The sequence below is a fragment of the Sander vitreus genome, chromosome 22 (genome assembly GCF_031162955.1).
Source record: "Sander vitreus isolate 19-12246 chromosome 22, sanVit1, whole genome shotgun sequence".
NCBI lineage: Eukaryota > Metazoa > Chordata > Actinopteri > Perciformes > Percidae > Sander > Sander vitreus.
Window position 1 is genome coordinate 8,913,422 of NC_135876.1, and position 24,075 is coordinate 8,937,496.

Sequence of the window (24,075 nt, forward strand, 5' to 3'; positions counted from 1 at the left end):
TCAACAGTAGGGCTGGGCAATATATTGATATTATATATCGATATCGTGATATAAGACAGATATCGTCTTAGATTTTGGATATGGTAATATCGTGATATGACATAAGTGTTGTCTTTTCCTGGTTTTAAAGGCTGCATTACAGTAAGTAATGTACTTTTCTGAACTTACCAGACTGTTCTGTTATTTGCCTTTTCCCTCTCTTAGACATGTCTACATTACTGATTGTTACCATTATAGCACCAATTGTCAACCCTAGAATATTGCTGCAGTATCGATATGGAGGTATTTGGTCAAGAATATCGTGATATCTGATTTTCTCCCTATCGCCCAGCCCTAATCAACATATCATTCCTTAATATTAGGTACTTATAAAACATTAACACTTAAATCCAAGAGATGGGTTAGTTAAATATGAGATGACACTGATCTCATTTCCTGTTTAGTCAGGCACTGTGTGCGGGAAAGATGAATAAACATGCTGTGTACGCTTTCAAAAAAGAAGTCTGGATGATGAATTGAATCACTAAACACAGAAATAAAATCAGTGTTAAAAAATGAAATGCTGTAAAACTAAATAAATACAAACTCTATTCATTGGTGCTCACGTTTAACAGTTGGAAACCAGGTTTCAGGTCCAGCTTTTCTTGTGTAAAAACTTGTAAACCAAATCCAATCTGATGTGAAACCATCTTCCTTCCACAAGATGGCAGTGACTTTCTATTGATGCAATACATTCTCCAGCTGTAATCTACAGGCTTGTTCTGGGACTGCCTGATTGAGGTCTCTTCTTCAGCTATAGTACACACGTTAAAGCTAGACAATGCAACCTTTGAATAAAGAAATGTGACGTTGTTCTCTTAAAAATGGAACGTTAAATTCATCAGCAATAAAACTCAACCTCATTTGAGGAAACGTGTGGGATTTACTTCTATAGCCTTACCTGGTCTGGTATGAGCAGTAGTTTACGGTGGCTAATGTTAACTAATTCAAACTTTAGATGTATACCACTGTAACTGACATTACTGAGTCAGTTTGCCAACTTGGTGACTCTTACTCATGCTACTGTAACATTACGTTTTAGCTTTTACCATTATGCCGTAATTTCCACAGGTGTAGCCGTTTATTTCAGAAGTAGCTGTCTACGAGATCAAAAGAAGTTTCCTACAACTGAAGTTAAAGATCCCCTCCAGACATATTTAAGACAAATACAACTACTCTGCTTTGAATAATAACTTGTATCTGAGAAGGTTTTAGGACAGGGTTCATACGTTTTGAAAAAACCTGGAAAAGTTATGGAGTTTGAAAAATGCAAATTCCAAGCCTGGAAAGGTTTTGGAAACATAAAAAGACCCAGAAAGTTTTGGAAAGTCATGGAATTTCTTTTTTGAACACAGCATAATAATATGCGATTAATAAATGTATTTCACGTCGTCCTAACCTCACCGTTGTATTCGGGGCGCGATATTACAACTCCCACCATGAACCACATAGATTGTCATTCATTTTATTGTTAAACCTCTGAGAGTAAACTTTAACACAGATTTTTATTCTTATTGTATAATGTCGACTGACATTTTCAGGAATACATAGTCATGGAAATTTATATAAATTATATAAATAATAATATCGATATCAGAACACTCAAACAATGATCGATTTTAGCAGTTAATTTAACCCGTCCCTAGTTGAAACTATAAATATGCAAATGTTTTTTTTATTTCAAAACGACAAGGTCTCCTACTAAAAAAAATCTGTTCTTGGTGTATCTGCATTGGAGGTTTCCACATCACACTTGTGTAAGTTAGATACTGGACCGTGATTGGCTTCCAAGTTTATGATGTCACAAAACAATGCTCATACGTACACAGTGAAGCTCAAACATCCAAGAAAAGTACAACAAGTAAAACACGTTTTTGAGTGTAGGGGGACCTTAACAGTAAAGAAATACATGTTTAGTGTAGACAATTCAATTCAATTTTATTTATAGTATCAAGTCGTAATAAGACTTATCTCAGGACACTTTACAGATAGAGTAGGTCTAGACCACACTCTATAATTTACAAAGACCCAACAAATCCAGTAATTCCCCCAAGAGCAAGCATTTAGTGCGACAGTGGCGAGGAAGAACTTCCTTTTAGGGAGAAACCTCAGACAGACCCAGGCTCTGGGTGGGCGGTGTCTGACGGTGCCTGTTGGGGGTGTGATGAACAATGGCAATAATAGTCACAACAAACATAATGGAACTATGACTAGAAATAGCAGTTGTAGTAGTTCATGGTGTAGCAGGGCACTGCAGGGCGTTACAGGGTGTAGCATGATGTAGCAGGACGTAGCAGGGCACTGCAGAGCATAGCAGGGCATAGCAGGGCACAGAGCAGGACCCCGGCGACAGCTGCAACCAAGATTTAGGTGCCACCCTAATCCAAGGAAAACTGGGCGACAAAAAAAGACAAGGGCTCCGGGGGAATAAGCTCCCCAGAGCTAGGTTAGTAACAAGCATTTCTGGGACATGGATGCACACATATGGAAAGAGAGAGGAGAGAGGAGCTCAGTGTGTCAAAGGAAGGAAGTCCATTGTCCATGTTGGCTGTAGTGGGTTTTTGTATTTTGAAGCTACTGTCACCATGTGATCAAGATCAGCTGAAAAATGTGTTGGTTGAGTGCTTCAAACCACTTTCACCAAAGTTTAGAAACACAGGCCATCCTCAAACATGACCGAATAGTCACATCACATCACATCATTGAAATCATTACTGATGACCTGGATATAGACTGGTCCGACAGGCAGGCGACAGGGTTCCTGTAGAGTTTAATGAAAAGCATCACTCAGTGTTGGAAAGCTTTCCTCTCCAGGGCTGTGGCAGATCGAGTGTTCAGATGTACAGTCATGTGTGAGCTGTAAAAAAAAAAAAAAAAACATTTGGAATATATTAACATCGCTGTGGCATGCGGGCAGCAAACGGAGTGACTCATTCGATTTCCTCCCAATTGATTTCATAAACATACGGTTTTGATTGGATTGAATAACATGTAATAATAGTTTGTAACTGTCAATACAGTAGTCATGCAGTAGTGAATAACAATGGACATAGATCACGGGTGCATTATGGAGGTCATAAAATCAGCGATGTTGATACTGACTCAGAAAAACGATTTCTTTAATGAATACATTCTTTTTTAACTACCCCTGCTACTGGTAAGATCCATATGACAGCCTTAGCCAAGCCTTAAACCCCTCAGGGGTTGAAAGTGGTCTCCTGTCTGTGGTAAAACGGGCTGACTAAAGGAACCGGAGTCTGTCTGAGTTAAAGCTTAGGTTAAGATCCCCACAAGAGATACATTTTCACTAGGTGCATTTTTTTTCCGATCTTCGTTCCCTGTGCTTCCCCATAGCAGTAAATACTGTAGGACACAACTAAAACCTAGGTGGTTTATAGGACACATATACTAAGGAGCAGTTAGTCTTAACGTAATAATCATTAGAAGATGTATCATATCGTCAGCACTGTCTGCACTGTCAAATGTTAAGGGATATTTGACATAATTCACAAATGTGCTGCATAACCTCGGAAAGCACGTTGCTTAAGATCCTTACATTGGCTAAAATCTGCCAATGTAAAAGCCATTTCATCTGTTTATATAGTATTGGAGCAAGTGGCATTATCCTAGTACAAGGTTGATTATGAAAATTGACTCCCATGATTGATTGTCCTTGGAAACAAGTAAACTCTCCCCCAATGTATTTCACCTGTTAAAAGAAAAACAAAATTGAAGGGGCCGTACTCGAAATACTGAAAAACCAGGGGGGCTCGGCTTGCCTCCACACGGCTCTCACAGACCATTTCCCAGTACGTGGAATACCTGCGTTTTTTCACACCCACTAACCGGCTATCAAAACAAAGAACAGAGGAGTTTGGGTTACAACACACACACAGGGGGTGATGACTTCATTCTCTGCTCAGGACGCCCTTACTACACTATATCCTAACTATATTAATGTTCTGAATATCGAGTACAGACACTATTAAGTACTACACCTAATGAATTGTGATGGTACTGTGCTCCACCAGGTGTGTCTGTGAAGATGTTTGGGATTGGGGTGACAGCGGTGACACATTTTGCCTAAAGTTGCCAGATATAGAGGATTTTCCCAGCGTTCGGTAGTCTTCTCCAAAAGCTTGGGTGCCGTTAACCATGAAATTCACAGTGGCCATTGGCCTCTGGCTGTACAAGCCAGTGCGGTTTTTTAGATGTGCATCACCTAGGGCAATGGCTTTACTACAGTGCACGTGTGTGTGTGTGTGTGTGTGTGTGTGTGTGTGTGTGTGTGTGTGTGTGTGTGTGTGTATATATGTGTATGTGTGATGCCCGGTCTCTCAGACTCTGTGATTTAGTGGGTAAAAGGATTTTTGCAGGATTGAACCCTCTGGAGCTTTTAACACATCCATCAAACTGTTCACATTTTGAACATGGTTAATTAAAGCTAAAGTACATCCAATAACCAGCGTGCACAGCTACGATAGCATTGCATATTGTGTGTCCAAACAAACAGTGGCTGCCCGAGTTTGCATTCCACTGTCAACATTCATCCTCGCAAAAGTGACTCATTTGCTCCGAGGATTTCCCCGCATCCTGGGTGTTACGCAACGCCGTGGTCCTTTCACCGTCCCTCTGTCCCAAAAATCCAAATCCAAATGTCAACAAACGATGATCCCATAACACAATTTTTCTCTCTTAAACCGATTGACACAGCTCTTGATACAGGGACTAACACGTGACAGGAAAGCACCAGTTTAAAATGTAACCCCTATTTGCTCAAAACAACTGCACAATCTTTGATATCACTGTAAGATAGAATGGGATGAAAAACTACTAATATGATCAAAAAGAAATCTATGGAATATTGATTTGATGACCATCCAGTTACCTGCTTGACACATCTTACCTCATGTATTTTTGAATTCACACCTCATTCCACATCATCCAGAGTGTAAATGAGTGTCCTTGGATTTCATGAAAGGCGTTATATAAATAAAAGTTATTATTAATATGATGATAGAAGAAGTATTACAGTCCTATCATACAGTGAAATTCAGTGTCATGGTTCCTTTGCTACCTGATTTGCTTCCAGGAGTGTACACACAATGGTGTGTCACATTTGGCTTCTCATTTTTTGACTCTGGCACGTTATCATTTCCTTGAAGATAGGTGCATACTTTTGAATTCCTAACAATATTCAGCAGTTCATTACACTTAAATATTGAAATAACTTTCAGTGTTTCGTTATGAGCTGTTCTGTGTCTCCGATTTTTACAGTTGTAAACCCTGAATCATTCATGAGATCTATACTCACACCTGAGATACTTCCCAAGACGATAAGTCATGCATTTCTACATTTTGTAATAGTTCCACTCTGTGTCTTTCAACTTTATTGTCTCATCGCATCTTGGATTTCAGTTTCATAGTCTTGTCCGATCAAAAAGGATCTAGTCATTGTCCTCAAAAAAATGAAATCTGTCCAAATGTGGTATTAAACACTTTAGGGTCAATGGGTTCCAGCATTTGTGAAAGTAAGTAGATTCAAACTGTGTGTGTGTGTGTGTGTGTGTGTGTGTGTGTGTGTGTGTGTGTGTGTGTGTGTGTGTGTGTGTGTGTGTGTGTGTCTGCAATAGAAGGGTCAGAACATGTGTCCTGTTTGACCTAACAACCTCTTGAGCTGCTTCATGTCCATTAACTATTTTCTGCTGTCATGGATTACACTCTGGCTCCACAAATCCTGACAACAGCATTCCTGCTTTGCAGCAATGTTTACCGGACTGTAAGCTCTCCTCCTGCTTTCTGAGTTCAGGGTCATCAGTGGGTGAGGTCATCACCTCCGTTGGGCCCACCCATTGTTAGAAATGGGCAAATAATTTGACCAACAACTTAAATTCCATCATATTTCCTCTAGATGTTTTCTGACAAACAGTGGTGAAAGAAGTATTCAGATCCTTTACTTAAGTAAAAGTACTAATACCACACTGTAAAAATACCCTGTCCTGCATTGATGCAAATTGAAAATGTTACTTAACTAAAAGTATGTTAGTATCATCCGAAAAATGTACTTTAAAGTGGGCGCCTGGGTAGCTCACCTGGTAGAGCTCGCGCCCATATATAGAGGTTTACTCCTCGACGCATCGGCCCTTTGCTGCATGCCATTCCCCCTCTCTCTCCCCTTTCATGCCTTCAGCTGTCCTATAAAAAAATAAAGGCCTAAAATGACCAGAAAATAATCTTAAAAAAATAAATAAAAATAATAAAGTTAAAAGTACTCAATGTAGAAAAATCCTCACATTTTAGAAACTAGAAACGATCAAAACAGTTCTGTCACTCAACCAAGTGTTTAATGGTCTAATCATTTCAGCTGGACTTTTAGGCCGTTATAATGTTGGGTAGTTTCATTTATAATAAAACAGCAATTTCATAAGCTACATGCATTTTGTGTGCAACAACCTTCATTTGTAAAGTAACTAGATTACAGATTAATGGAGTGGAGTAAAAAGTACAATATTTCGCTCTGAAATGTAGTGGAGGAGAAGTAGAAAGTGGCATGAAAAAAAAAGTACAGTACTTTAGTAAATTAGTACTTAGTTACAAGTAACTAAGTTGTCTTTCCAATATCGACCATCCTATCAATTATGAATGTCCATTAGAATCAGACTTGTCATGTCACAGCTCAGCACGTCCCCTGAAATCCCATGCTGATGCTAACACAGACATCTTAATCAATGAAAGCCACACTATTGCAGCTGGCAGATGGCTTGCAGTAAGTCCTATTTGGCTCTGTGGTCATTATTCTAAAATGTGTGTTAAACCACACATGCACACACACACCTGCTGCAAGCACACATACACACGGTTGACGCAGACATGCACTCACGCACACACAGGTTCGCGTGCAAAGGTCCCTCCCAGCAGCGTTAGCAGAGCTTTAAGCCTGTAGGCTAATCGGGAAGACAGCTTGGATAGTGCTGCCAGTGGATTTGCATTGATACTAAAGCTCCCTGTAGCTTTACTGGCTGCCACTGACAGTGCTAACGGGACATTAGGACCTCTTCAGATCCCCAGCTCCACCTGTCACAACAAATGACCCCTAATGGATACAATACTTTGATACCATGTCATGCTATTTAGAAATAATCTTAGGTGGAGCCACACCACAGCACCACATCTTGGCCCTGCAGACTCTCTTTTATTTTAATCTTTAAAAGATCTTTAAAGTTTGGACACACTTTCCCATTCAAATGAATGATAAAATGTGTCCAAACGTCTGGTACTGTATATGATGAATTGTTGTTTTTATGTTATATACGGATGTGTGCAATATGGGTTCTTTTAAGCACGCTGGGAGGGGCATTCACAATTGTGTTGTATTCATTGTAATATAATGACAAAAAAGGCTTCTTATAAGTAGGCTATTTCAATGTTACAGATATGTGCAGTATGTGATCAATACAATTAAGGAAAAACATTTTTTTTTGCATTTGCTTAAAAATAAATGATCAAAGAAATTTAACTTATGTTTTTCCTTTTCTTTATGTTGCCATAACGGTGTTATACTGCTCAAAAGACATTTAGGAGCTGTTCCTGCTTCTGGCTATGGTTGTGCTTGTTACTTTGAGATCCGCAGACTTGCAGATAGAGGGGAAAATGAGCCCACAGTGAGGATCATGTGACAGGAGCAAATTCTCAGAAATGGCTCTGTTTTCACAGGGTTAAGATAAGATCAACTTTAAAAATGTGCTTAATGCAGTAGGGAAAACCGCAATGCTGAACATGTTCAGAACTGTATTTAATGTAAGTTAAATGGATACTTGTACTTTCGAGAAATTGACCATACAGTTAACCATTTTCTATAGCAGCCCTTCTAGATATTATTGTCTGTAGTATTATTATATTATAATATTATATAGGTATAGGTTACTCTATTGTTATCATGTGTTTCAGTTTGCTCTATTCTAAAGAGAAAGTATAACAGCCACAATGTATTTGCCTTTGTTATGTCATTTAATATTTATTCATTTTGTTCATTGCAATGCAATCAGATAATGCAACCAGCAAATAAAGAAATGTACATTCATTCATAAACAATCATCCCCATCATTACCACCATCACCCTTAAGGGTATTTTCCTATTTCTATAGTTGTAAGTGTGATCATATGTGGCACAACATCACCAAGGGGTTTCTGCTCTACTATGTCATACCTATTTAAAGATGGAGAGTGTATCTTAGTCATACGCTTGCATGATTTACTCCACATAAATACACAATAAGCAATGAGTGCTCAAGTGGCGTACTTTACTTGACTGCTTGTAGTGCATGCATTTGAACACTAGGGCGCAGTACAGTAGACTGCCATACAAACTACGCCCTGTGCATACTGTATATTCTCACACTATTCCTGTTCTTTCAGTGACAAGACACAGCATATTTCAATGGCATAAGTCATTCGTTTAGAGTTTAACAAGCAACCATAAAAAATCCACCAAAATCAACAATTAACAGTAGTAGTAGTAGTGAATACAATTCATACTTTTACAAAACTAAAGGCAGCCTATACAGAAAAGCATCTGTGATGATTATTCATTTGGAACATTTTTGTATTGTATTTTTTATTATCTATAAACTTATTTTAAATATACCTGGTTTGACATGCCATGCATTCTTTATTTTACAATTTCATATATCTTCAGTTTAGAATCATCTTAGCATTGAGGTAAAGCAACAGGATGACTACTACGACTCTGATTAGTCCAAGTCACACTCACAGTGGTGTCACAGTTTCACTCCAGAGTCTACAGATGAACCCCGCTACATCGGGTCGGCTGTTGGATCCGTGACACAGTAATGCTTTTGTTTTGAAGGCATAATCTAATTTGTTGTAAACCCGGCATCTATAGGCTACCGAGCTTGACGCTGCTGCCAAATCGGTCCCAGAGACCCAACTTGACACTGAAAGCTACATCCACTGAATTCAGTATGCGTTCAAAGAAGCCCAGTCCCGTCCAGCGCAGTATTATATTCAAGCACAGCAGCGCTCGTTGTTAAATGTGTGTTTATCTTTAAGGGGCCGCCGCTGTAGCAAAACCCTCCGGTCCTCGAGTGCTGTCGACCGCGGATAGCCTCGGTGTGAATCTGGAGATTTGTGCTTCTGCTGCCCTTCGCGTGTGATCCCTCCCCTCGCGCTGCTCACAGAATGTGTGTGTGTGTGTGTGTGTGTGTGTGTGTGTGTGTGTGTGTGTGTGTGTGTGTGCGTGTGTGCGCTGCGCGCGGCTGCAGGCTCGGGACGGGTTGGGCTACTGCTACTTTCATGTACTCCTCGTAAATATACAAACTAAACACGCTCTACAATGTATTTAAGTCGAAAATACACATGATTTAATCCAGATAGCACGCTAAAAGGCTACAATATGGTATGGTCGCTGGCCTTTTATTAAAAAAAAAAAAAGCATTTTAGTGAGCCAAACAAAGGCTGTAACCACGGAATAAAGAGACAATGCTTGTAAGATAGACACTTCTTAATGTTGCCTAGTACCAAAGAATGCACAAAAAAATGAACAATGGCCACAGTGAGAAAAACATGTCGTGCGTTTTTTGTTATTAGAGTATAGCATACTAAAGCAATTGCCACGTATATGCTAAATATGTAATCTATATTAATTGAAAGCGTCACATAAGCAGACAGTCCCTGAAAGCGGCATAGACTAAGCTTCGTGTGTGTGTGTATTTGTGTGTACGTGTGTGTGTGTGTGTGTGTGTCTGTGTGTGCGCTGGCGCTCTGTTTGTGAGGCAGAGAGTTGCGTGCGAAGGGCTCGACATGTCATTCAGAGGAATCCGCCACCTGAAACGCGAGGAAGTGAAGGCGACTCAATTGGGTATAAAGCATCAGCCAACATCTGCCCCGAGCAGTGCAAAGCTGATGAAAACATCAGATCGGAGCTCACACAGGACCTCTGCGATTTATTTGATTTCCCTTGGATTTATCATTTGGCATTACCGAGTCGGTGCACCCAGAGAGACGCATCTCTTTTCAGCACTTTAAGTGAATGTGTCTCCACAGCCATCACTATACTGGAATTAACTGATACCCCCAGGGATTTTGGGTCAGTGCTTTTATTCTTTGACGTTGTTTCGTGATTTTTGTCTTAAAACCATTAAATGCGTTGTTTATTTTTTAGGGATCCTGCATGTCTTCTTCTTTCTAAATATTGATTAGAGAAGTTGCACCTATGTGTTTTGTAACTATTGGCAAAGTGGGCTATCAAGCTTTCACAGCCTGTATGCCACAGCGATTGATTAATTCATTTTGAGCTTATAATTGGAATTATTATTGCTTTAATTTGAGGGATTCACTGCATTCCACCTCAAGGAATGACTTTAAATGGCATAATGTGCAACAACCAGTCTGAATGCTCACCGTCTGACATGTGTTAAGTTTCTCTCTCCAGCCATATTGAAGTTAACGTCCTCTCTATCTCATCCTGCAGCGCACCTGTTACCTCCACAGAGCGCGAAATCATGATCCCTCCGGGAGACTGCATGTATGCGGGCAGAAAGAGGAGGAAGCCCGTCCAAAAACAGTTAAGGAGCGCTGTTGAACATGTTACATTTTGTTGAATTAATGCTTACACATTTTTCTACCCTTCTATATTTATACTTATATTGTTTGTTCTGTTTAACCTGTTTGTTTAACTTATTTTAGAGAATGTGTGACATGCACATACAACACCAAAACAAATTCCTTGTATGTGTAAAAAACGTACTTGGCAATAAAGCTTTTCTGATTCTGGTTCTGATTCTGATCACATTAAGTAACCGTAAGGTATGAGAGGCCGTATAGGAAGTAATTCATACTTCTATCTTACACACACTATCACAATCTTGCATATACACCACTATACTCATACGCACACGCTATTATAATCCTTTTCACATGTATGTATGAGAGGGTAAGGTGTGAATATAACGGCATAAGTTTTAGTATGATTGTAGCACGTAACATATTATAATCACATAAGCAGTCTAGCATTGTTATTGCAAACATATTATCATAGGACTCATTATAACGTGATTATTTTATTATAAGCCTCTTACTACTCATTATAGCCTAGTGTGTGTGTGTGTGTGTGTGTGTGTGTGTGTGTGTGTGTGCGTGCGTGTATGCGTGCGTGTGTGTGTGTGTGTTTGGATGACAGTGTTTTAGATGACCATAGTTTTCGATGTAGAGGACAGTTGTTTTTGGGGCCAGCTTGTCAGCTGATGTCATGAATAGTGAATGGTATGGTTATATAAGATGTTGAAGAGGGAAGTGGTAATTTAACAAGGCCTGTGGCATTTATAAAGATTTCATGTTTTGCACTGCCTTCGCTGCTCATCTGAAAGGAAGTCTTTGCCACATCAAATCAATACTGCCTGTGCACTCGACAGAAATATACTTGTACATGTCAGCTAGTTATGCCACTAGATATTTTAGGACCTTGAATTGTAATTCAGTGCCTATACAGTTATCCATTGGTTATCTTTGTTTAATATTGAAATAATGATGCTATTTTGGCAACTTTAGTTCCTCATAAATATTGTTGAAAGCACAAGTGAAGTTAACTTTACATTATCTGAATAATCCGATAAAACCCCGACATTCAGATGTTTTTCTTTGTAGATTTTCCAATAGTAACTTGTGTGGAGAATATGTGATTATTTATTTTTCAGAATTAAACAGAGTCCAAGCATTCATGTAAAAGTATTTTGTGTCTGTAGAGATGATGAGAAACTCTCCGTTGTGGAAATTGGAGCTGACATTACATATGCAGATCATGTTTAACTGGTAACGCTGTGGTACTCCTATACTAAAATACACAAATAACTATGTGCCTAAGGAGCATTTTACATGCTCTGCAGCACTGAGGAGGATAGTGCAATATGTCCATACCTTTAATATCGGGAGTTGCTAAGAAGAGCAGCCAAAGTGGATTTAGGTAAATACAGATATATATTACTTTAATTTAAACCTGCATGATTTATGTCAGCGTGGAACGATAGTCTGCAGGGAGAGAAACCAAACTTAAATTAAACTCATTTGTTTTGTCTTGTGAAGAATCTTATTGCCAAATAAACAGACTCGTCATTGGAGAAAACACAAATCTGGGTGTTGCATTGTGTACTGTGGAAGGCTGAGGCAGAAGGAAATACAGTTTAAAGAAAGAGAGACTTGTGCAGAGTGAGGTTTATTTGGCCGTATGTCTCTGTTCGGGTTGGCATGGGGCACTGCTTGCCATACCAGAGTCAGACAAGACATGATTGATGTCATTATAAGGAGTAACTTATACTTAGGTATCTATTTAGAAACTATTTCTAGAAAATAAATGCATACCTATGTTTCCTTTAACAGTTTGGTGCCCTATTTTTTCCCAATGATCAAAAAATCAAATAGTCACACAATAAATAGTCTCGTGAGTCAGCCATTGCTCTACTTTTTCCTAAGGGACTGACTTGATATGAGTGTTTGAAAGTTTTTTGTGGTGATATACATTAAATACAGGATCTTAGCCAGAGTTTAGAATGTAGTAATGAGTATATTACTAATAATTATAACATCATTTGAGTAGTTTTAGACCATCAGGGCAAGCTGAGCATGTAAGTTTTATAAAAAAAAATCATGTCATGTAGCGTGGATGAGATTTAAGTCCTTTTCTATGTGCTGCTGTCGTTTACTGCCTGTTGAGGAGATTCTCAGTGGAGTCAAATACGTCCCAACTAAAACACATGATTTAGTGGGGACCAATGAGCTCATACCATTCTTATTTTACAGTTTAATGCGTAACTTCTGATTGAAACAAGTCCATCCACACACAACATTTAACCCCAACGCTCCCCGCTGTCCGTCTCATCATCAGGAAGCCGTCTGCTGCCAATGAGAAAACCAACCCGTCCAAGCGGCACAGAGACAGGCTGAATGCTGAGCTGGACCGGCTGGCCAGCCTGCTGCCGTTCCCCGCAGATGTCATCTCCAAGCTGGACAAGCTGTCCGTGCTGCGCCTTGCAGTTTCCTACCTCCGCGTCAAGAGCTTCTTCCAAGGTAAAGGAGGTCGAAAGACGACATTTGTAGTGTCAGGTGGTATTGGATTTATATAATGAGTGTGTGTGTGTGTGTGTGTGTGTGTGTGTGTGTTTGTCTCTGAGTTAATAGGGAGTTGTGGAGTTGATATACAGGGTCGATAATGGGATGTCTGCTGCTGTAAACTGGCATATAGGTCAATGTTGTGTCCACCTGTGATACATATTTATTATAAAACCGACCCTCTAACAAATTGATTCTAAGATAAGATGCTATATAAATATTGATATTATTAGTAGCAGTCGTAATGTGTATTTATAGTAGTAATAGCCCCAGAAGTAGTAATATTCTGTTTTTAGTAGAAAATAAACATGGATACTATTTTGCAATATTTTGGAAATCGTCACTTAGATATTCTTTATAATTTCAAAAATATTGTCTTTTAGAAGGTGGAAAAATCTTCCATATCCCCAAACTAGATTAGTCAAAGCCTTGTGCTGAATGGGTAAGAATCCCTATAGGCTCCATGAGTTGAGCTCATGAGAGATGGACACATTGTCTGTGATAGCATCACTGTAGATATATGAGGCATCTGTTCTTTCCCTTTGTGTCTTTTAGTCACATGTAATTAAAAGGTATACTGAGACACATTCGTGTTTTTCCACCCTCCCACCATCCACTGAATGCCTCCCTTCTACTCCTTGTGTTGTTCCACAATTCACTTCAAATATTCATGGGCCGCTTCCTAACGTATTGCATTGCCGGCAGCCTCGGTGGCTGCCTTATCTGCTCAGAGGCTACTGGCACAGCTGGATGCGACAGCTCTAAGACAAGGGGTAGTTTTTTTCTTTTATATAAAGAAGAAAGAATAAGCATCTTCCCTCTGTCTTGCAAGGGAAAATGCTTGTAAAAAATGTAGAGGGACTGCATGCAACTTTACACACACACACACACACACACACACACACACACACACACACACACACACACACACACACACACACACTTACTTGTTCAACCTGAATGTTCACGTAGCTAAGCCATCATGTAAAGTTGCAGTACAGTGCTAATTAGAGTTATCAATGGGGCCTTTCCCAGATAAGGGATCATGCAGCGATAAAGACAACTACTGCTACCTCAATGGAGTGTCAATGCCAAGCAAGAGCTACAAAGGACATCTATCTATAGGATAAATGGAGAAGGTTGAGTCGTGTGTGTGTGTGTGTGTGTGTGTGTGTGTGTGTGTGTGTGTGTACAACTGCTAAAAGTGTTGAAAGGCGTGTTGTAATTGAGTGGTGATGTTACTTTTGTATTGTCTAACAGTGTCTTCTATGCTCACCTTCCAAAGTAGCAGTAGGATTTTAGGCACTCATATTAACTGTAAAGGTGGCATTCATCAGCTATCTATTCTGAACTCTTTTGGACATGCATTAATGCCAAAGCCTCTATTTGTTTTTCTCCACCTCTGCTGGATGCCTTGTTGTCAGTGGCAGTAGTGACCAATTTATCTGGCTTTTGATGCTACACTAATGAGATTAATCAGAGGGGAACATGAGGGATTAGGTCCTGTATACATCTGCAATCTCTGCCCTCCCTCTCTTTGGTCAACTCACTTGACTCTCACAGTCACTTTGTATTTTTCCACTGATATATAAACAGAGTGTGGCCAGGGCTCTTCCAGATAAATCTGAGATGAGCAACAAGTATATACAGTATCCACATCCTTCCTGTGGTTTGGAACGGTCATAATCGTCACTTTGTTTTCCCTTCTTTGAAATACCGAGCCTTTAACTGAAAACATGCTATGAAACCACGAAACCTGCAATCTTAAGTTTCATTTATTAACCGTTTTATAGAGAAGAACTGAATCCATTTCTACTCATACAGATGCAGTTCTGCTTTTTGTCCACTGGGCGGACTGTGTGAAGTTATTACTGAGTCTTGACTGATGTCCAGTTCAGTTAGTTGTGATCAAGTGGATTTGGCTACAGGCTGTTTTGTCATTTTAAACAATATATTCATTTACTGACTTAATTTATTCCATTACAAGACTGTTAAGAGAAGATTTAGAGACAGAGGAGAAGAAGAAGAAAATGCGGTGGCAGGTGTTGTGGGAGCACACTGAAATTCTACTGGTTGTCTCTGTTGCGTGACAGCTCAAGGGTGGAGCACAGTGAACAGAATGTACCTATGCACTTTATGCAAATATACCCCTAGGCTGTGTCTGCATGCCTGCGTCTATGTGTGTGTGTGTGTAAATAAAGACAGTAATAACAATAAACATCAGACAGAGATTCACTTGAGCTAGTTTCCCTTATTCATCAAATATTTCATGAGATTCAGCTGTCATGTGATATGTATATATATATATATATATATATATATATATATATATATATATATATATATATATATGTATAAGTAAGTACACCCCTATGTTAAATTCCCATAGAGGCAGGCAGATGTTTATTAGTAAAGGCCAGTTATTTCATGGATCCAGGATACTATGGATCCTGATAAAGTTCCCTTGGCCTTTGGAATTCAGATAGCCCCCCCACATCATCACATACCCTTCACCATACCTAGAGATTGGCATGGGGTACTTTCCATAAAATCATCTCTCAATGCAAATCAAACCAGCTATTAGGCTAACCGACATAAAACCATGCCAATCTCTAGGTATGGTGAAGGGGATGTGATGATGTGGGGGGGCTATCTGAATTCCAAAGGCCAAGGGAACTTTATCAGGATCCATAGTATCCTGGATCCATGAAATAACTAGCCTTTAATAATAAACATCTGCCTGCCTCTATGGGAATTTAACATAGGGATGTCAATACTTATGTCCCCTGTATTTTAAGGAAGAACATTTATTTATTTACGATACATTATTCATTCACAAAGAACATTGGTGTCCTTAAAGGTTCGATTTTTCCTCATTTTTTTAATTAAGGCATTAAGATCAATTTACAAAAGATGATTTTTTTATTCCTCTTTTTAGTCAAATTTAGCAGGGGTGTACTCAGTTATTCTGTGCACTGTATATAAGATTTGTTTACAATTGTGCACTTTGACATCGAATTGAATTTACATTTTTTTTAAAGAATTCTGTTGTGTCTGCCGGTAAGGGGGCAAATATCCACTGGTGTCTGTAAATATATTTGGACATAAGAAAATATAAACTCACAATCCCCATGGCCGAGAACCATTTGTAGGTGTTCAGACTCAGACTATTATAAGTTCAACTTAAAAGCTGACTTCAGTGGACATATACTGGACTTTATAATTAGTATATAGTGATGCTGCTGCCACAGTTATCTCCAGTTGAAAAAATGGGCCACAAGTCCAGAGGCCCCTTCAGAAAAAATTTAAATAATAATAATACAATTTTTAAAAAATCCACATCATCAGTTCATAGCCTACAGGCTATGTTCTTTGTTAAGCCGTGTGTGTGTGTGTGTGTGTGTGTGTGTGTGTGTGACAGTCAGCAGGCTGTAATTCCCTTCTCTTCCATGTTAGGTCTCTGCCCTCGCTATAATTGCTGAGCTTGTTAAATATTTACCCTAAGGATTAACTATCCCTCCTCTTTTGTCTTTCTGCCAGATTGCCTTTAATTCTCCTCCGGTGTGTGTACGTGTGTTTTTTGGAGTTTGTTTTGCACGATTGTGTTTCACTGCTTTTGAACTCATTATTTGAAAATAGCATTTTGCTTTGTTCCGAATATTGAATCAGATTACGGCCATACTCAGGTAGCCAAAGGCAGATCTTCCACGGAATATTCTCTTTTTAATTGTTCTTATTTATTTAAATTTATTTTTCGGGGCATTTTTAGGCCTTTATTGACAGGACAGCTGAAGAAATGAAAGGGGAGAGAGAGAGAGAGAGGGGGAATGACATGCAGCAAAGGGCCGCTGGTCGGAGTCAAACCCCCGCCCGCTGTGTCGAGGAGTCAACCTCTATGAGCTATCCGGTTGCCCAATATTCTCTTTCTAATTAGTTTGTACTTTTTCTGAGATGTTGACAGGGTGCTGTTTTTGTATTTCAGTGACATGAAAGCAATCATGATATCTTGTAAAATAACTGATGTGAATCAAGGAACTGTAACATGGACCATTACTCTCTTCAATGACCTTTTACTCTCTTTACTCCTTGTTTCCCTCGTATCCTGTGTTTCTGGACTAAATGAATTGAAACTGGCTCTAACAGAGAGAGCTTGTGATTAAACTCAGATGGGCTTTGAGACCACACAAGGTCAGTGTATTGCACTGCTATAGGCGTAATATCAGTTGATGTAATTCATGCTAATGCATTAATATGAGTTGCTGGCAAGATATATATCTCAATAAATCTAAAGCGATGTTGGCGCTCCTTCCGTGGGCTTTGTTGCTGTGTAATGTGGTCACATCCTTGGCTGGTATGCAGCTTCATTCCCTCTCACACTCTCAGGGACTCTGATAAAGCAGAACATAAAAAAAAATAATAATAATAAAAGAATGTTTTAAGAAAAGCATATACGCTTGTGACCAAAGGATCAGCGGTTCACATCCCCAGAATAGTTGAGAAAGTTTCAGTTGACAGTCACACTTGCCTTGATGACTTCTATTGAAGTACCCCTGAACAAGATCTGTTCTTGGAAGAGAGCAGGGCGTTACACCTTAAACCCTGACAGCTACAGTACAATGTGTTATATGTATAAACGTTGGGTGTGTGTATTACTGTGTACTTGCCATGGTGGCTATTTTGACTTTGTGTGCGATGAAGTGTGAGACTAGACTCTTATTTTGACGGCGTCTGTCACCCTCTCAGGTCTTGACCCTCATGGCACTGGGATCAGATTCCCCATCACACCCTTGGGGGGGGAAAAGCAGCATTGGCACTAATCCATATGTATATCTTATTGCATATATATATCTCTCTCTCTCTCCTCGTCATCATTCTTGGGATCACATACAAGGAATGTCTCCTTCATCTCTTCCAGCACACCAGCTTCTCCGCCCTCATTGACTGACAATACTATGCTTTTGTGGATCTTCAACCCACATTGCTTCCTGTTTTTTTTTGTTTTGTTATTAAACTTTTTATTTAAAGAGAATTAAGTTATACATGTTGCTCTTAAGTCTGTATACATGTCATTGATCAAGAAAGAAAAATTAACATCATTACAAAAGCACCCACACTCACAGTACCTCTATACCAGTTCTGGACTGGTATGGAATTTAAGATTCCAACAAATAAGAAGTGGTAGTGATAACTACAAGAATACAAATAGAATAAATAAAATAGGTAAATATACAGCAGTGAGTAAGATAGACAATAACAGCTATAAAATGAATACATGTGTCTGCTCCATATGTACCTTTCCTCATTCGTGAGGGTGACGCTTCCTGTTTTTTATGTTTTGCACTTTTTGAATGTTCTTCCAGTTTTCTTTTCTTTTTCAGCCACTGCCCCAATTAAGGGGCCATGTCAGAGAAACATAAACTAATACATTAAAGTTGATTGATAGATCTCATATAAGTGTTATGTCTGAAAGAAGGTGTTTTTTTGTCGTCGTTGACGCTGGGGAAATGGTCTGACCAACATCATGTTTCAGTGGTATTACTTTAAATGATTAAAATCACCTCCCAACATCCTCCCTCCCTTAAATGACTATGCCAGTTGGCCAGTTAACTTACTGCCTCATCGTTGCTTGATCATTATGTTGTAAAACTACAATGGCAGAATTTTATCATTTGATTTTAGATCAACATGCATCAGCCCCTGCTTCCTGTTTGGCTTTTGGCATCTGTATGTTGTCAGTTTTACCCTGTCTTTGTACTTCTATACACATTCATGGATAATTGAGCAGAAGCTGAAGCACTTCCTTTTAACTTTTCCATTTCACAGTTGCTGTTCAACTCAAGTGACAGCTGTCGCCACTATCACATGCCTTCTTTTGCAATATTCCATGTCCAATATCTAAAATTCTTCATAAGTCATTGCAAAATAACAATATATCACCCACATGCAAAGATCAAGCACTTTCATCCTTCATTTGTACTTTTCCTGCATGTTTATGCATGTATCTTTACTCTCAAAATAGACCTGCAAACTGACCTCCATGAGACATCAACAACCTGGAAACCATCTAGATGACTTGAGTGCTGTACGGCTTTGCTCTCAGTAAATGATCTGCCCTGAACATTGTCAATGTTTTTCACTATTTCATAACAACCCCTAAAGTTACCACCAAAACAAATCTCATGCCTAAATATAAATGCCTCTGGTGTAAATGTATCCACATCGCAGCAAGGTGTATTTATAAGTGTGTGTGTGTGTGTGTGTGTGTGTGTGTGTGTGTGTGTGTCTGGAAGCCCTCAATTAAAGCCCCACCTTCCCTCAAAGCTGTCAGTCCAGTTAGGGTGTTGATGACAGGGTATGGGAAAACACACACACACACACACACACACACACACACACACACACACACACACACACACACACACACACACACACACACGCGCGCGCACACACAGACACACAAAATGTGATGAGAGACACAAGTCCAAGTATACCTATCTAAGCCAAGTTTAGTGACTTGACATGCTAATCTCCGCGCTGCTACGTAAAATCCATACAACACTGTTTAGATCTGCACCTTGTGTCTATGTGCTAATCTCCGAAAATATCGCCAGCCAGTTTCAGTAGTGTATGTGTGTTGTCTGCCTCTAAATGCTGGGTGAGCTAGAATAAAAGAGGAAGAGAAAGACTGCAGAGCCCACAGACTCACGGCAGGCATACGCCACTCGTGACGTCAGCCAGCAGACAGGAGACGGTTTTGTAACTAACCCAACATCGAACAATAGAGGAAGGAGGGAACAAGGCAAAACGATCAGTCTAGATCCGTATTCTCTCATCTACACATTTTCAGAGAATTTCATGGTTGTAAGCCCCCTCTCCTGAACTATTTGGGTTAATCCTTATCATATCAAATCTCTATCAAATCGAGTCAATACAAGTGCAGACCATTCAATTTCCCAAAGAGGGAAGTGCTGCTGCATGATAGCTGTTTGTGAATGGAGTCTTTGCTCAGCGGTGAAAAATGTGTATCAGGTCACGTTATAGATGGACTTTGTGTTTACTAAACTCTCAGTGACCCCACACTTTTTCCTTCCCTGTGCTGCGCAAACCAAAGGCAGAGGCCAAGACAAATCAGCAAGCTGTATGGACTAGAAATGAAGTGAAAAGGTTTAGCATTACAAAGGTCAAGATGTGGTCAATTCACTGTTGTTTTGATTTTTTTTAAACAAAATATCTCCGCTCTCGAAATTTCCAGTGAATCATAGACTGCAACCCACAGTTGTCCACATTCGTAAATGTTGCAAGGAGATAGTATTGGCAGCTTGTTCACCTTCTCTTAGACTCCTAAAGTCTATGCCAGTACACATCTGTGCATGCTGTTACCTTAAATAGCTCAGTCCGTCATATTTTATTAGTTAAAGTAATAGTTCAACATTTTGGGAGATATGCTCAATCCCTTTCTTGCCGAGAGTTGGATGAGGAGATTGATTCCACATACATATCTTCTATAAACATTTATTTTCTATACGGTAAATACAAAGCGCCAGCCAGCAGCTGGTTAGCTTAGCTTAGCACTTCAGTGTTCGTACAGATTAAACGAGATATAACATGTTAATTAGTGAGCTTTGGAGGTGCTGGTAGGCCTATTTTGTTACCTTTGGTCAGAGTCAGACTAGTCTATATATACGGCGATTCATTAAGGGGATTGCTCCGGTGCCGCCGGAAGATCCGCTGGATGTCCCTCATTTTCAGCCGGATGTCCCTCACCTTCTATTTTGTTTGTGTTGGAATTCTAAACTCGGGTGGATTTCTGAGGACTATGGTTAACTGCTCCTCAGATCTCTGCAGGGTAAATCCAGACAGCTAGCTAGACTATCTGTCCAATCTGAGTCTTCTGTTGCGCGACTAAAACAACTTTTGAACGTACACATGTTCCACCAAAACAAGTTCCTTCCCGAGACTATTTTGCAGAAGCACCGTTATTGCGTCCGGCGCTAACGCTGCCCAAGACGATTGTGATTGGTTTAAGAAATGCCAATAAACCAGAGCAAGGTCTGGCAATGCGAGACTAGAGCCAGGCTAACTGTTTGCCCCTGTTTTCAGTCTTTATGCCATGCTTAGCTAAGCTAACTGGCTGCAGTGTATTTACTGAACCTCAGCAAGAATGTGAATACGCTTTTTTTCCCCAAAATGTGAAACTATATTACATTTTTTTTACCCACTGACATTATACCTACTCAGTGTTACGTTGGCATGAAGCCTATCCCAGCATGGGTGAAGGGTTTGTAAATACCTTTGATAGGTCTATCACAGTAAATTAAGATCCACTGTTTAATTATATGTACATTGCATATTTGGACAGAGGGCAGAGTTTTAGTTAGATAATACCGAGTTTTTGAAGAAATGTTATGACTACATCCAAGGCCACTTGTTGAATGTAGGTTACCACACCTTCGTGTTCTTGTAATCACACGGAACTGCCCTTCGTATTTTTATGCTCAAAACACTAAAATGCCACAAAAAGGTAGAAATGGAAAAAGTTGTATTCTCACATGACGGTAGACTCTTGTTTACTGACCATTTCATTAGAATCCAAATCCTTTTGGTTCTTTCAAGGAACCTATTCAGGTTGACCTCTGGCACCAGTATCATACGCTCCCAGGTTGTGACTATGCACTCAGTGCACGGCTCATTAACCCATTTGTTACATCTGTCCATACCTTTTTTGAATTGAACACTCAAACTCAATGCAGGTCAAACCGTTTGAACTTTTCGTTCACCCCTGTTGTTTGACCCAATCACAGTCTTAGAGGGATTAGGAGAGAGAAGTCACTAGGAATCAGTTAAACTTCTTGGGTATTTAGTATCAACGCTGTGAATCAACGCTTACGCGCTGATTTCTTGATGCCTTAGTTGCGTACGGCGATTGCGCATTTACATGTGAGTCTTCCAGCACGCAATATTTAACGCCCAAAGGATGCGAGGACTTCAACCCATCAGCCCAGTTAAATGTCATATGTCACAACAAGCCTGAAGACAGACACAAGCAAACTGACCAGTGCTGTTCTGGTGTTGGTGGCACGGCATCTCCAGTTCACCCAGAGCTGTTACCCACAGCTGTTACAAGACTTTTTACATTAGAAGTAATAAAAGGTGAATGAATGACATGAATGATATGTTTTTCTTAAAATTGACCTAAATGGCATTTCAGCTTTCGTGTTTTTCTCAGTAACCAGCACTTTTGCCCGCAGGTCACATTCTCACGATTTCTTTTGACAATTCATTAGATCATTTGATGTAGCTTCTCATATCACTCCACATCCGTTATAGTAATCAACAAACACACATCACTAAGCCCTATATATCTAAGACCTAGTGACGTTTATTGATTAAGAGCATCCAGGGAGATAAAGGATCAAAACACCCCAATCTGTGTGTGCATGTCGGCTGTTGAAGCAGAGATAATTTGATGTTATGTGATCATTTTCATCATCATCAGATGGGGGTACAGATTCCCACTATCACCCCATTTCTATCTACTTTATTTTATTAACTATTTGTTTTTTTTTCTTTGACCATGACTAACCCCTTCTTCCTCCCTATGGGGTTCTGCCCTTCTGTTTGTTTCACTGACCTCTGTGAAAGAAAATCACCTCTCATCTCCATGTGCTTCATGAAGAGTGCGTGATCAGGCTAAAAGCCAGTGCTCAGGCGTTTCTCCTTCCTCTTTCCTCCACATGCGATGTCTGTTATTCCGTGCTACGAGTACTATATACAAACGTAGATGTATGGTCGCTTAATACATTTCCAGTGTAAATGTTAATGTGTTCTCGCTGTTATGACTAACCTAATACCCGTGCTCAGGGTCTTATCATTCCTGTCCTTTAGTTTTGGCATTCTAAAACCCTGTTCATTTTTCATGTAAATTCGGGTAGACAGGAATAAGTTTATACGCTAAAGCAATGTACTGATATTGATATTTTAAATGTTTTATTTAAGCTACAGACAATCCTTTTTTGCAACATTTTAACATAAATTAACATACATTAAGTGTGACTATTTTCATACTAAAAATGACCAGTGATTGGTCAATATAGCAATATTGGTTTAACTTTACCCAGGAACCACCAGTCAAATACATTTGTGACAGTTTTAAGGTAAAACTTGAGCTTTTTGTGTCTAACACTGTGCCAAAAAAACATTTTAGTTTAGGAAAATAACCCAACAGTAATTTAAAAAAGAATACTACCGACACCGGGTCAAAACAACCCATTATCCTGGGTTTGATTGGGACCTAATGATTTTCTCCCCATGCTTACTGGGTAAAGTTAGATCCCAAATTGGGAAATTTCAGTGCTACAGCAGCAAAATATCAGACACACAGCACACATACAGAATATACAAGAAATAATAAATAGGACAGAATACAAGAACAAATATTCAAAAAATAAAGATAAAAGGAGTCACCAGTATTGCGTGTGTTGCTATATTGACTCAATGCATGCATCAATTTTGACTTAGTGTGTATAAATGTTTCCCTAAGAGTTGTTTTTTTTTCAAAGTGGAACAACTTCTTGAATGCCATTAAGATCATCGTCAAAGTCATTGTAATAGAATTATTTAAGGTGGGATAAGAGCTCCTTGAGGTGGGATGACACAAAAAATATCACATTGGTACGTGTACAAGCTGCTTGTATATTTGCGATTAAAATGTTATATTTCTGTAATGTTTATATTTCCTTTGTTGCGGCGAACATTTAGTCATTACCCGCCTAATGGTTCCATGCTAAATTGCACATTTATTGCATGTTGGCTCACTCTCCCACCCTCTTTCATGTGTGTTTGCACAATAGCTGTTAACTAGCGCGACAGGCCGGCCACGCTAATCCCTTGTATGTGTCGAGAATCATAAATGGAGAA

General features: G+C 39.4%; 1 protein-coding gene and 1 long non-coding RNA gene across 2 annotated transcripts in view; one reads left to right on the top strand and one right to left on the bottom strand.

The window, feature by feature from the left end:
* Positions 1 to 1,914: 1,914 nt before the first annotated feature.
* Positions 1,915 to 9,219, bottom strand: LOC144537047 (uncharacterized). Its single transcript, XR_013503805.1, has 3 exons — positions 8,810 to 9,219; positions 6,132 to 6,234; positions 1,915 to 2,896 (listed from the first exon to the last, which is right to left on the bottom strand). It is a non-coding gene; the product is annotated as an uncharacterized LOC144537047 (long non-coding RNA).
* Positions 9,220 to 9,831: 612 nt separating this feature from the next.
* ahrra (aryl-hydrocarbon receptor repressor a) overlaps positions 9,832 to 24,075 on the top strand; it is a 73,331-nt gene continuing 59,087 nt past the window's right edge. Inside the window, exons 1-3 of the mRNA XM_078280514.1 lie at positions 9,832 to 10,144; positions 10,529 to 10,621; positions 12,935 to 13,116. Of these exons, the coding sequence (XP_078136640.1) occupies positions 10,560 to 10,621; positions 12,935 to 13,116 (244 nt within the window). The 5' untranslated portion in view covers positions 9,832 to 10,144; positions 10,529 to 10,559. The remainder of the gene's footprint in view (positions 10,145 to 10,528; positions 10,622 to 12,934; positions 13,117 to 24,075) is intronic.